At 41.1% G+C, this 12801-nt stretch overlaps 1 protein-coding gene across 1 annotated transcript in view; it reads right to left on the bottom strand.

The window, feature by feature from the left end:
- LOC106578947 (protocadherin-15) overlaps positions 1-12801 on the bottom strand; it is a 143230-nt gene that overhangs the window by 43003 nt on the left and 87426 nt on the right. The window contains exon 16 of the mRNA XM_082965525.1: positions 10106-10199. Within this exon, the coding sequence (XP_082821651.1) occupies positions 10106-10199 (94 nt within the window). The remainder of the gene's footprint in view (positions 1-10105; positions 10200-12801) is intronic.

Below are 12801 nucleotides of genomic sequence, written 5' to 3'. Positions count from 1 at the left end.
TTTCCCTCAGGGGAATCCCCGTCGAAACTGGATGCAGTTTGATAGCCATCTTAAGTGGAGGTCCAATTTACTAACGTTGCCCCCTCGGCCCTCGATTTAGCTCAACGGAGCGAGTGAACAACATTGGTCACTTGTGGGTTGATATGACCCACAATTCAATGCAAACTGTAGTCACATGTCAAACTCTGATGGCCGCGAAGTGTCAAATTTAATCAACAAGGCTTGTCAGAAAAAAAGTATGAATCTACCTTGCTAAAAAATATACACTACCGTTCAATAGTTTAGGGTCACTTAGAAATGTCCTTGTTTTTGAAAGAAAAGCACATTTTGTGTCCATTAAAATAACATCAAGTTGATCAGAAATACAGTGTAGACATTGTTAATGTTGTAAATGACTATTGTAGCTGGAAACAGCTGATTTTTAATGGAATATCTACATAGGCGTACAGAGGCCATTATCAGCAACCATCACGCCTGTGTTCCAGTGGCACGTTGTGTTAGATACAGGCTCAAAATGGCTAGAAACAAATAACTTTCTTCTGAAACTCGTCAGTCTATTCTTGTTCTGAGAAATGAAGGTTATTCCATATGAGAAATTGCCAAGAAACCGAAGATTTCGTACAATGCCGTGTACTACTCCCTTCACAGAACAGCGCAAACTGGCTCTAACCAGAATAGAAAGAGGAGTTGGAGGCCTCACTGCAGAGCAAGAGGACAAGTACATTAGAGTGTCTAGTTTGAGAAACAGACGCCTCACAAGTCCTCAACTGGCAGATTCATTAAATAGTACTCTCAAAACACCAGTCTCAACGTCAACAGTGAAGAGGCGACTCTGGGATGCTGGCCTTCTAGGCAGAGTTGCAAAGAAAAAGCCATATCTCAGACTGCCCAATAAAAATAAAAGATGAAGATGGCAAAAGAACACAGACACTGGACAGAGGAACTCTGCCTAGAAGGCCAGCATCCCGGAGTTGCCTCTTCACTGTTGACGTTGAGACTGGTGTTTTGCGGGTACTATTTAATAAAGCTGCCAGTTGACGACTTGTGAGGCGTCTGTTTCTTTCAAAAACAAGTACATTTTTTAAGTGACCCCAAACTTTTGAACGGTAGTGTATATATACAGTGATTTTAGCATTGGTAAATTGGCTTAGTCTCGTAGTGAGGAGCCTATAAAACGTTGCTAGATTCATAAACATATTTTTGGAATTCTGAAATGTATTGGAATAAATGACCAAACTATAAAACTAGCTAGCCAGCTATGGGTAACTGTTGCTAGCTACCTGACAGGAGTGCTAGCTAGATATGTTAGCTTACTAGGTACATTCGTAGCTTTAGGTTGGTTGTTTTTAAGCTCAACTTCAAGATTTCCACCAAGGATGTTGCCTCTCCGATCATCACTCTCCCTCGCTTGGGCAAGGGACATTTAAGGTACACTCAGATGTGACGATGTAAAACGTCATTCAAGGGCTGAGAGTTTAGATGCGAAGGCTGTCTACTTTGAGCTTGAAACGCAGCCGATGCCTTCACAAAGCACACGCGAGCTGTCCAAAGCAAAAAGAAGCACCCATCAATGATTTATTTTTTCTCAGGAAAGTGATTTCCAAATGTAAACCTTCAATAGTGAACATACTAGCAATATGCTGGCTACTGTTAATAGTCTGTAAAAAGAATGGTACAAAAAGAGACCTAGCATTCCTCTTGGCTAGCCTACTGTAGCCATGACGATATCTCTTTTGGAACGTTGGTCTTAAAACCTGTTGGGGCTCGGGGGCAGTATTGAGACATTTTGAAAAAAATATGTGCCCATTTTTAACTGCCTCCTACACCAACTCAGAAGCTAGGATATGCATATTATTAACACATTCGGATAGAAAACACTCTGAATTTTCTAAAACAGTTTGAATGGTGTCTGTAAGTATAACAAAACTCATATTGCAGGCAAAAACCTGTGAAAAATAGATTTAAAAAAAATGTGAATTTTGTGACTGTACTATTTAGTGTCATTGTTTTATAGATACCATAGTGAGAAAGGATTCATTTCGCAACACCTACGGCTTCCACTAGATGTCAACGATCTTTATAAAGTTGTTTGAAGCGTCTATGATAAACAGAGAGCAAATTAGAATCCAAGGAAGTTGACATGTCATCACTTCATTTTTTTGCGCCTGCGCATAAATCTGAGAAACGTGAGTTTGTCATCATTTTTTATCTAGACATAGGATAGGTTGTGTGAAATATTACTGATGTTTAACGTTAAAAATGGACCAAAAGATTAATGCTAAACAACATTTGACATGTTTGAACGAACATAAATAGATTATTTACTAGGTTTTTTTAGCTTTTCGGCGTGATTTTACCAGCCCCCCAACCACGTTTTGTGGGAGCATAATGAACGCTAAGTACTTGGTGTTATTTGGACATAAATTATGAACTTTGTCAAAAGAAACCACATTTGTTCCGGACCTGGAATGCCTTCCGGACCTGGGATCCTGCCTTCTGATGGAGATAATCAAAGGTAAGGGGGTATTTACAATGTTATTATCGATTTTAGAGGATGCTAACTGTATAGCATAGCCTGTTGTTCTTAGCATAGCACCCCGTTTATTGCAAAATGTGATTTCCCAGTAAAGTTATTTTGAGATCTGGCCATTCGGTAGCAATTACGAGATGATAATATATTATTCTTTGAATGACAATATTATAATTTACCAATGTTGTCGAATAGTAATTTTGTTATGTTCACCGGAAGCATTTCAGAGAAGAAAAAAATCTGAATTTCACGCTACTGTAAAATGCTGTTTTTGGATATAAATATGAACTTGATGGAACAAAAAATGCATGTATTGTATAACATAATGTCCTAGGAGTGTCATCTGATGGAGATTGACAAAGGTTAGTGCATAATTCTAGCTGGTTTCTGCTTTTGGTGACGCCTGACCTTGAATTGAAAATGGATGTTTGTACTTTTGTGGCTATGTACTGTCCTAACATAATCTAACTTTATGCTTTTGCCGTAAAGCCTCTTTGAAAATTGAACAATGTGGTTAGATTAAGGAGATGTTTATCTTTTAAATTGTGTAAAATAGTTGATGGTTTGAGAAATTGAAATTATTAGATTTTTGATGTTTTGAATTTCCAGCCTTGTTAGCAATCCCGACTCGGGGTTCATTGCTAACCTGTAGCCCCAACAGGTTAAAGGGTCAGCGTCCTATTATCAAATCTTCTCAAAATGACATACTTTAGAAACAAAAATGAACGCAATTAATACAACGCAATTCTAAAGAATAAAATAATGACATGCATTGCTAAATTATATTATACAGCTTTTTAATACACATCACAATAACTATTTGTTTATTATACTGCAACTCGCTGTTGGCTGGGCTCCCTGCCTGTGCCATTAAACCCCTACAACTCATCCAGAACGCCGCAGCCCATCTGGTGTTCAACCTTCCCAAGTTCTCTCACGTCACCCCGCTCCTCCGCTCTCTCCACTGGCTTCCAGTTGAAGCTCGCATCCGCTACAAGACCATGGTGATTGCCTACGGAGCTGTGAAGGGAACGGCACCTCCATACCTTCAGGCTCTGATCAGGCCCTACAACCAAACAAGGGCACTGCGTTCATCCACCACTGGCCTGCTGGCCCCCCTACCTCTGAGGAAGCACAGTTCCCGCTCAGCCCAGTCAAAACTGTTCGCTGCTCTGGCACCCCAATGGTGGAACAAGCTCCCTCACGACGCCAGGACAGCAGAGTCAATCACCACCTTCCGGAGACACCTGAAACCCCACCTCTTTAAGGAATACCTAGGATAGGATAAAGTAATCCTTCTAACCCCCCCCCTTAAAATATTTAGATGCACTATTGTAAAGTGGTTGTTCCACTGGATATCATAAGGTGAATGCACCATTTTGTAAGTCGCTCTGGATAAGAGCGTCTGCTAAATTACTTAAATGTAATGTAATGTAATGTATTTATAGCTGAATATAGAGAGAAGCCATGCCAACCTATAGGCCTTACATTACCCTAATGCATTTAAGAACTACACCATGTCCGGGCCAGTAGAAATTCAGTTTGGGACAGTAGATTTTTGGTCAACCGAGAAACAAAGTTAACGTTGGGCCCTGGTGTGTTTCATAGGCAGCCATGGAGTGGTGGGGCATTGGCCTTGGAGTGGTGGAGCATAGACCACGGAGTGGTGGGGCATAGACAACGGAGTGACGGTGCATAGGTTCTATACTGTGCTTTCATTGGCGAACAGCAAGCTTGACTAGTTTATAAAAGGTGTAGAACTGACTGAATAAAGTCAATTTCATATATCCCTGCCATTCATAAATCACACAACGTAGTTATATGTCCATCGCATCGGGACAAGTAAACTAAAGATCTCCTTTGTATTTTCGATATGAAGTCCATCAGGACTTGCCAGACAGTGACATTAAAGTGAGTGACTCGTCACTAGCCTACCAAATTACATCGTTAAGAGAGCTGTTCAGTTGGCTCCCTAATTTCAAATCATATCAAATTGTATTAGTCACATGCGCCGAATACAACAGGTGTAGATGCTTACTTATGAGCCCCTACCAACAATGCAGTTAAAAATAAAAATAAAAGTATAAGAAATAAAAGCAACAAGTAATAACAAGCAATTAAAGAGCAGCAGTAAAATAACAATAGCGAGACTATATACAGGGGGGTAACGATACAGAGTCAATGTGCGGGGGCACCGGTTAGTTGAAGTAATATGTATATGTAGGTAGAGTTATTAAAGTGACTATGCATAGATGATAACAACAGAGAGTAGCAGTGGTGTAAAAGGGGGGGGGGGGGGGGCAATGCAAATAGTTTGGGTAGCCATTTGATTAGATGTTCAGGAGTCTTACGGCTTGGGGGTAGAAGCTGTTTAGCTGCCTCTTGGACCTAGATTTGGCACTCCGGTATCGCTTGCTGTGCGGTAGCAGAGACAACAGTCTATGACTAGGGTGGCTGGAGTCTTTGACACTGCCTGGTATAGAGGTCCTGGATGGCAGGAAGCTTGGCCCCACTACCCTCTGTAGTGCCCTGCTCTCGATGGTGCAGCTGTAGAACCTTTTGAGGATCTGAGGACCCATGCCAAATCATTTAAGTCTCCTAAGGGGGAATATATTTTGTTGTGCCCTCTTCACAACTGTCTTGGTGGGCTTGGAGCATGTTAGTTTGTTGGTGATGTGGACCCCACATTTCAAAACCTTAAAAATCCTATTACTTCAATTTCTCAAACATATGACTATTTTACAGCCATTTAAAGACAAGACTCTCGTTAATCTAACCACACTGTCCGATTTCAAAAAGGCTTTACAACGAAAGCAAAACATTAGATTATGTCAGCAGAGTACCAAGCCAGAAATAATCAGACACCCATTTTTCAAGCCAGCATATAATGTCACCAAAACCCAGAAGACAGCTAAATGCAGCACTCACCTTTGATGATCTTCATCAGATGACAACCCTAGGACATTATGTTATACAATACATGCATGTTTTGTTCAATCAAGTTCATATTTATATCAAAAACTTCCGGGGAATTCGCTAACATTTTACTAAATTACTCACGATAAACGTTCACAAAAAGCATAACAATTATTTTAAGAATTATAGATACAGACCTCCTCTATGCACTCGATATGTCCGATTTTAAAATAGCTTTTTGGTGAAAGCACATTTTGCAATATTCTAAGTACATAGCCCAGGCATCACGGGCTCGCTATTTAGACACCCGGCAAGTTTAGCACTCACCATAATCATATTTACTATTATAAAAGTTTGATTACCTTTTGTTGTCTTCATCAGAATGCACACCCAGGACTGCTACTTCAATGACAAATGTTGGTTTGGTCCAAAATAATCCATCGTTATATCCGAATAGCGGCGTTTTGTTCGTGCGTTCCAGACACTATCCGAAATAGTAAAGAAGTGTCGCGCGCATGGCGCAATTCGTGACAATAAAATTCTAAGTATTCCATTACCGTACTTCGAAGCATGTCAACCGCTGTTTAAAATAAATTTTTACGACATTTTTCTCGTAGAAAAGCGATAATATTCCGACAGGGAATCTCCTTTTCGGCAAACAGAGGAAAAAATCCCAAAGGCGGAGGCGGTCGGGGTCACGCGCATAAGCCCAGTGTCCCTTGATCGGCCACTTGAGAAAGGCGATAATGTGTTTCAGCCTGGGGCTGGAATGACAACATTCTGTTTTTTCCCGGGCTCTGAGCGCCTATGGACGACGTGGGAAGTGTCACGTTAGAGCAGAGATCCTTAGTAAATGATAGAGATGGAAAAGAAGTTCAAGAAATGGTCAGACAGGCCACTTCCTGTAAAGGAATCTCTCAGGTTTTGACCTGCCATTTGAGTTCGGTTATACTCACAGACACCATTCAAACAGTTTTAGAAAATGTAGGGTGTTTTCTATCCATATGTAATAAGTATATGCATATTCTAGTTACTGGGTAGGAGTGGTAACCAGATTAAATCGGGTATGTTTTTTATCCAGCCGTGTCAATACTGCCCCCTATCCTAAACAGGTTAAGGTCCTGGAGTGGCCTAGCCATTCTCCAGACCTTAATCCCATAGAAAATCTGTGGAGGGAGCTGAAGGTTCGAGTTGCCAAACGTCAGCCTTGAAACCTTAATGACTTGGAGAAGATCTGCAAAGAGGAGTGGGACAAAATCCCTCCTGAGATGTGTGCAAACCTGGTGGCCAACTACAAGAAACGTCTGACCTCTGTGATTGCCAACAAGGGTTTTGCCATCAAGTACTAAGTTATGTTTTGTAGAGGGGTGAAATACTTATTTCCCTCATTAAAATGCAAATCAATTTATAACATTTTTGACATGTGTTTTTCTGTATTTTTTTGTTGTTATTCTGTCTCTCACTGTTCAAAATAACCTACCATTAAAATTATAGACTGATCATTTCTTTGTCAGTGGGCAAACGTACAAAATCAGCAGGGGATCAAATACTTTTTTTCCTGCACCAGCTGTTATTTACAAAAATACATAGTCCGCCACCCCTTGTCTTACCAGATGCCGCTGTTCTATCCTGCCGGTACAGCGTATAAGCAGCCAGCTGTATGTTGATAGTGTAGCTGTTCAGCCACGACTCCGTGAAGCATAAGATATTACAGTTTATTATGTCCCGTTGGTAGTTTAATCTTCCGAGTAGGTCATCTATTTTATTCTCCAAAGATTGCACGTTTGCTAGCAGAATGGAAGGAAGTGGAGGTTTATTAGATCGCCTAGGAATTCTCTGAAGGCAGCTCGCCCTCTGGCCTCTTTTCTCCGCCTCCTCTTCACGCAAATCATGGGGATCTGGGCCTGTTCCCGAGAAAGCAGTATATCATTTGAGTCGAGCTCGTCAGACTCGTTAAAGGAAAAAAAGGATTCTACCAGTCTGTGGTGAGCAATCACAGTCCTGATGTCTAGAAGTTATTTTCAGTCAGAAGAGATGGTAGCGGCAACATTATGTACAAAATAAGTTAAAAAATAATTTGCATACTGCTTGACGTTTTGGCAATTCTCTGCAGATAAATCATGAAAACATTTGATGAAGATGGTGAATCCTCCTGACTGCACTGCAGGAACAATGGGTAGGTTAGTGGAGAGATATCCTTACTCTGTTCCAAAATATTATAAAAGAAAACAGATTGACTTGTTTTAAAAGCTAATGATATGGTATTTTAAATATATTAATATAGGTCTACTGATTAAATCAAAGTGTTGACAAATCAAAGTGTTTCTGTGTAGCAAAGCCCATGTTTAACACCTTCTTCATTCTTCAATCATACCTGTATTGCTGATAGCAGAGAAAATGCCACTTCAAAATGAAGCTTAAAGCTTTACTGTAAAAATAATGTTTTCCTGTTTTTTTTATATCCTATTGTACAACAGCTGATAAAACTAACACTGTAAAAGAGTGACATTTTTTATCAGTGTTATTTCCTGATAGTTGCTGGTTGGAAATACAATCTAGCTTTAGAATGTACAAAAGGCTAACAAAATCCAGCTTGTTCTGCAAAAATGCCATAACCCCACCAGCCCGGGGGAGCCTGGCTGGCTTCTTTTTCTATTTGGCTTGCTACTCCATATGCTTGTGGAAAACCCTGTGTGTGTGTGTGTGTGTGTGTGTGTGTGTGTGTGTGTGTGTGTGTGTGTGTGTGTGTGTGTGTGTGTGTCTCCTAAACTAGAAAGCTCTTCTTAGTTCCTACATGACTGTTTATTAGCGTCGCTAATGACCAGCTGATTTGGAAAGGTCAATGCATTTTAAAGACCTCTGTCTCTTCTTCTACCCTACCCACTCAAGTCTGCAGTTTAAACTTTGCTCAATGTTTTATAGAATAAGTGGAATCGTGGAGAGCACAGAGGGGAGGGATTTTACTGGTACTCTACTCTTCCCTGCATTATCTGACTTGCATGAGACAACCAACAGGACTACTCTTTTAAGGAGAGGATGAGAGTTCTCCTCTCCACTAGAGGAGAAAGAGACAAGCTCTGAGACTATTGGCCAATTAAAGATGCACTCTGAAACTTTTGTAGAATTTCAGCCTGTAGTTTTGAAAGTGGTGCCCGCAAGCCAAAACGTGTCCCAATTTTTTGTGTACTACGTCATCTAATTGTGTACTGCGTCATCCATTTAGTGGTTTATGTTATGATACAAATCCAATTTGTTGAGTTTAAGAACCCGGAATGCATCTTTAAGGTGGCTAGTGATTACATCTAGGAGGAGGTGCTTCAGTTATCAGAACGTGTCAGAAGAGAGACATTTGTATTCATTTTCATAAAGGTCAGTTCGGTAACCTGTCACAGTTGCATTATTAAATATAACACCGCTGGTATCAAAGAGAATAATTTCACAGGAATCTGTCCGCTGGCTTCCTCGTTACATGTGTGAGATGGAGAGAGATGTTTTTGACATGGGGAGATGCAACGACAAGGGAAAAGTTTTAGATAGATATAATAGTAGGGGAATGCATCACATGTTTTGGCGATTATTCCCATTTTCTTAACACTGTATGCAACCTTTAAGATGCCAATTATTGATGACAAAATACGGATATTCCATTATTGCACATTTTAATCAACCCTGATTATCACCTAATAACCCCCGGTACTGTTATACATAAATCACTGTTACTCCTGTTTGGCCAGGATCTAATCAAAACAATGGACTGGAGACCTCAAACACTGTTTTAAATACAAGCCAATTTTGGCTATGCAGAAATCTAAAGTTTTATAGTATGTGAAATATTTAAAATGTAGTCTGCTTTAAATGTCAGGGTGTCAAATTAAACGTGACTATTTATCTAGTAGAATTCACTGCATGCTGTTGAGGAAGAGAGTCATATTTTAAGTCCCACGTGTGTTTGACAACAGCTGACAATCAGATGAGGGGATGAGCTGTATCAAAATGAACAAATGGCGGGAAGCAACGCATTAGATTATACATTCTCAGTATGGGGGAGTCTAGTATTAGATTATACATTCTCAGTATGGGGGAGTCTAGTATTAGATTATACATTCTCAGTATGGGGGAGTCTAGTATTAGATGACACATTCTCAGTATGGGGGAGTCTAGTATTAGATGACACATTCTCAGTATGGGGGAGTCTAGTATTAGATTATACATTCTCAGTATGGGGGAGTCTAGTATTAGATGATACATTCTCAGTATGGGGGAGCCTAGTATTAGATGACACATTCTCAGTATGGGGGAGTCTAGTATTAGATGACACATTCTCAGTATGGGGGAGTCTAGTATTAGATTATACATTGTCAGTATAGGGGAGTCTAGTATGTTGATATTTGTTGCTTACTGCAATCATTCTACTAAACAGTACGTTCTAAATAGTACACAGTATGTAGTATTAGTAAGTAGTAGGCAAGACAGATTTCGGCCAGTGAATAGGGCTAGTTATACAACCTGCCATAGACTGAACTGAATGGATCGAATAGACGAATGAACACAATAAATGTATTGATGATGAGACAGCACACATGAATGGATGAAGGAAAGGATTTATGAAGGTTTAGATGAATGAATAGATGGATGGAAGGACAATTGAGGCAGGCTTACCCCGTCTGGACGGCCATCTGAGGCAGTTACAAAGAGGGTGTAGCGATCCTCTGTCTCCCTGTCCAGTGGTTTCCTCAGGACCAACAGCCCTGACCTGGGGATAGGAGAGACCCAGGGGTTCTTTTTCACCAACACACTCACATGGTTCAATACAGTCCATTTGCAGCTTTAGTGAAACATTCCCACTCACTCTGCTTTCCGCTGAGCCAAACGTTTTCAGGTCGTCTGAGTACAGATAAACATTACCCATACAACAACATGGAAGAAGTAAAGGAGACAGAAATGATTGCATCAAAGACTGTATTCAGACACTGGGAATGTGAACATTTCAGCTGAAATTATTGAATCACAATTGTGACGGGTTCAACTGTCCAAAAATCACAACCTTGTCAGTGTAAGCAGATTCTTTGTACTTGTAAAATATTATAATTTTTTTGCTTGGGGGTATAGAAGCCTGGCTATTTAAGTACATGCACATCTGATACACTGGGGCAGAAATGCATTATGTGTGGACCGGCCAGCTCAATAGAATAAAATGGAAGCTCAGAGGACAGTTATACGTCGGCACTTTAGCAAGCTAGCCTAGCACAAACACTGAGTGTATAGAATTTACAGTTCAAGGTAATTTGGTGTGGGCTATTCTTGGCATGCATACAGCAGTGGTTTCAGCCCTCTGACACACTGATCCCTGAGTGTTTAAATCTATGGGATGATTCTCTGCTGTCAGCTTTACATCTGTCGGCTGTTTGTCTGCTGCAGCTCTCAGAGATGGGGCCCAAACTCAAGGGGAATTTACAGCAACCTGAGGAACTGTCACGCATCTCGATTTTCCCTCTACTTCTAGTTTTATAATGGTTACTCGCGAGCAATCATTTTACACAGGCATTACTCAGAAATTTGAAGACATTTATAATTCGGTATTCAGGAGAACATCTGCACTTCCTGTTCTAAGAGGCCAGTTACACCCATCTTAAGAGGTGTAAGGGTTCTGTGAGGACCACTGTGGACTGATATAACCCTGTTTAAATTAAATAGACAAATGCAAAGCGGCATCTCAATTGCTGCCGCCACAACTCTCATATATATGTATTAGCTATTCATAGAGAGAATTGCTTCGACACACACACAAGCACACACACATCCTGCCATTCTAAAACATCACAGGATGATGATAACGCCAAGCTGAAATGAAAGATCATGATTATTAGCAGCTGGAAACACAAGCGTGCTCAGACCAAGCATGGGAGAGCACATCATTCACGAGGGTGTTGTTTTGAAGTGCTGAATGACTAGGAGAGCATTAAAGAAGATATCATCTCAAGCCCACTAAGAGACCGCACAGAGAGGAGGTTATTCAACAGATTATGATCTGTAAGGCCTGCCCGTTGTTGGTGCTAAGCTGGCGACAAGATGCAGGCAGGTCTCTGATCTCAACCACCTCTACAGCTCACGTAATAGTCTGGACATTCTGATGTTTTAAGTCTAATACAAAGCAATCCAATGAGCCACTTGTAAAGCTGTCTTGTAAATAATCAACTCCTATCACTATATCAGTTGGATGGAAATAGCTTTCTTCTGATGAACCTGATCAATATGCACATTTTACCTCAGTAGTATGACGATGAGGATACAACGTGTTATGACAGGCAAGTGAATCTATTGCGATGCAGCGATTACTAGGGGCTTTACAAGGGGACATATTTGAGCTCTTCTGCTCTGGGACTGGGGAGCTAGGGCCTCTCCTATCCATAAGAGACAGTCTCCGCCCAGATCGGCTTAGCACATTCCCCTCCCCAGCTCCCCAGTCGTGTCCTACTGTTCTAATTTGCCTCTTTATTGAGGAGACGCGGGGCTTATTAAAACACTATAGTTGTGGTGTATGCAGTTTCCTGGGCTTGACAGTCTGCAACAGGAGAGGCTTGATGACAATGTGAGTTTGGCGCTGTGACTGAAGTGGCCTCTGGTAACATAGGTATGTCTGCATGGCAGTGTGCTGGTTATTGCAGAGGAAAACAGAGAGAGAAGGGAGGGAGGGGGGAAGAGAGAGATTGAGAGAGCAAAGAGAAAAGAGAGAGCACAGGGATAGCTCTAGGCTTCACAGCAAATTCCCAAGTGCCAAATGAACACTGAAAGTGTGGACCTGTATAGACACTGAACAGTGTTGAATTAACACTTTATTTGCATATTTTCCAGAGTGCCTTTCAAGTTAATTGTAGAGTTACCACCCATTACTGGATTTGTTAGTGACAAATCAATTTTCAGTCCTATGGAGTTCATCATGTGAGAGCCTAAGTGAATATGTTAACATTTTACTACTTAACACAATACAATGATTATTTCACAAGGCTTTATTTTGAGGGCTTACACAAATAAATACTGGGTTATTTGGATGACCCAACTGCTGGGTTGCAGGCATTTGGTAACTTCCCCAGTGCTCTCTCTCTCTCTCTGTGTGGGTGTATCTGATGGTGTGAGTGAAGACAGGTGTGCTGGAGTCAGAGCAGATCCCCACCAGCTGCAACCTGTTCCATAATCAAGACCTCTACAAATACTCAGCCCTGCCACTGCCAGTTCGTAGCCTCCTCTCATTCTGTCCTCACTGACTCTGGTCCCTGTCTCGTCAGTCCTGCCCTGGACCCCCGCTCTACTGCGTCCTTGGATTCCACTCTAGATCTGCTTACCCTGCCCCTATTACC

Source organism: Salmo salar, chromosome 19, assembly GCF_965601325.2.
Source record: "Salmo salar chromosome 19, fSalSal1, whole genome shotgun sequence".
Lineage (NCBI taxonomy): Eukaryota > Metazoa > Chordata > Actinopteri > Salmoniformes > Salmonidae > Salmo > Salmo salar.
The sequence above is the reverse complement of the archived record's forward strand: the minus strand, read 5'-3'. Positions and strand labels throughout refer to the sequence as shown.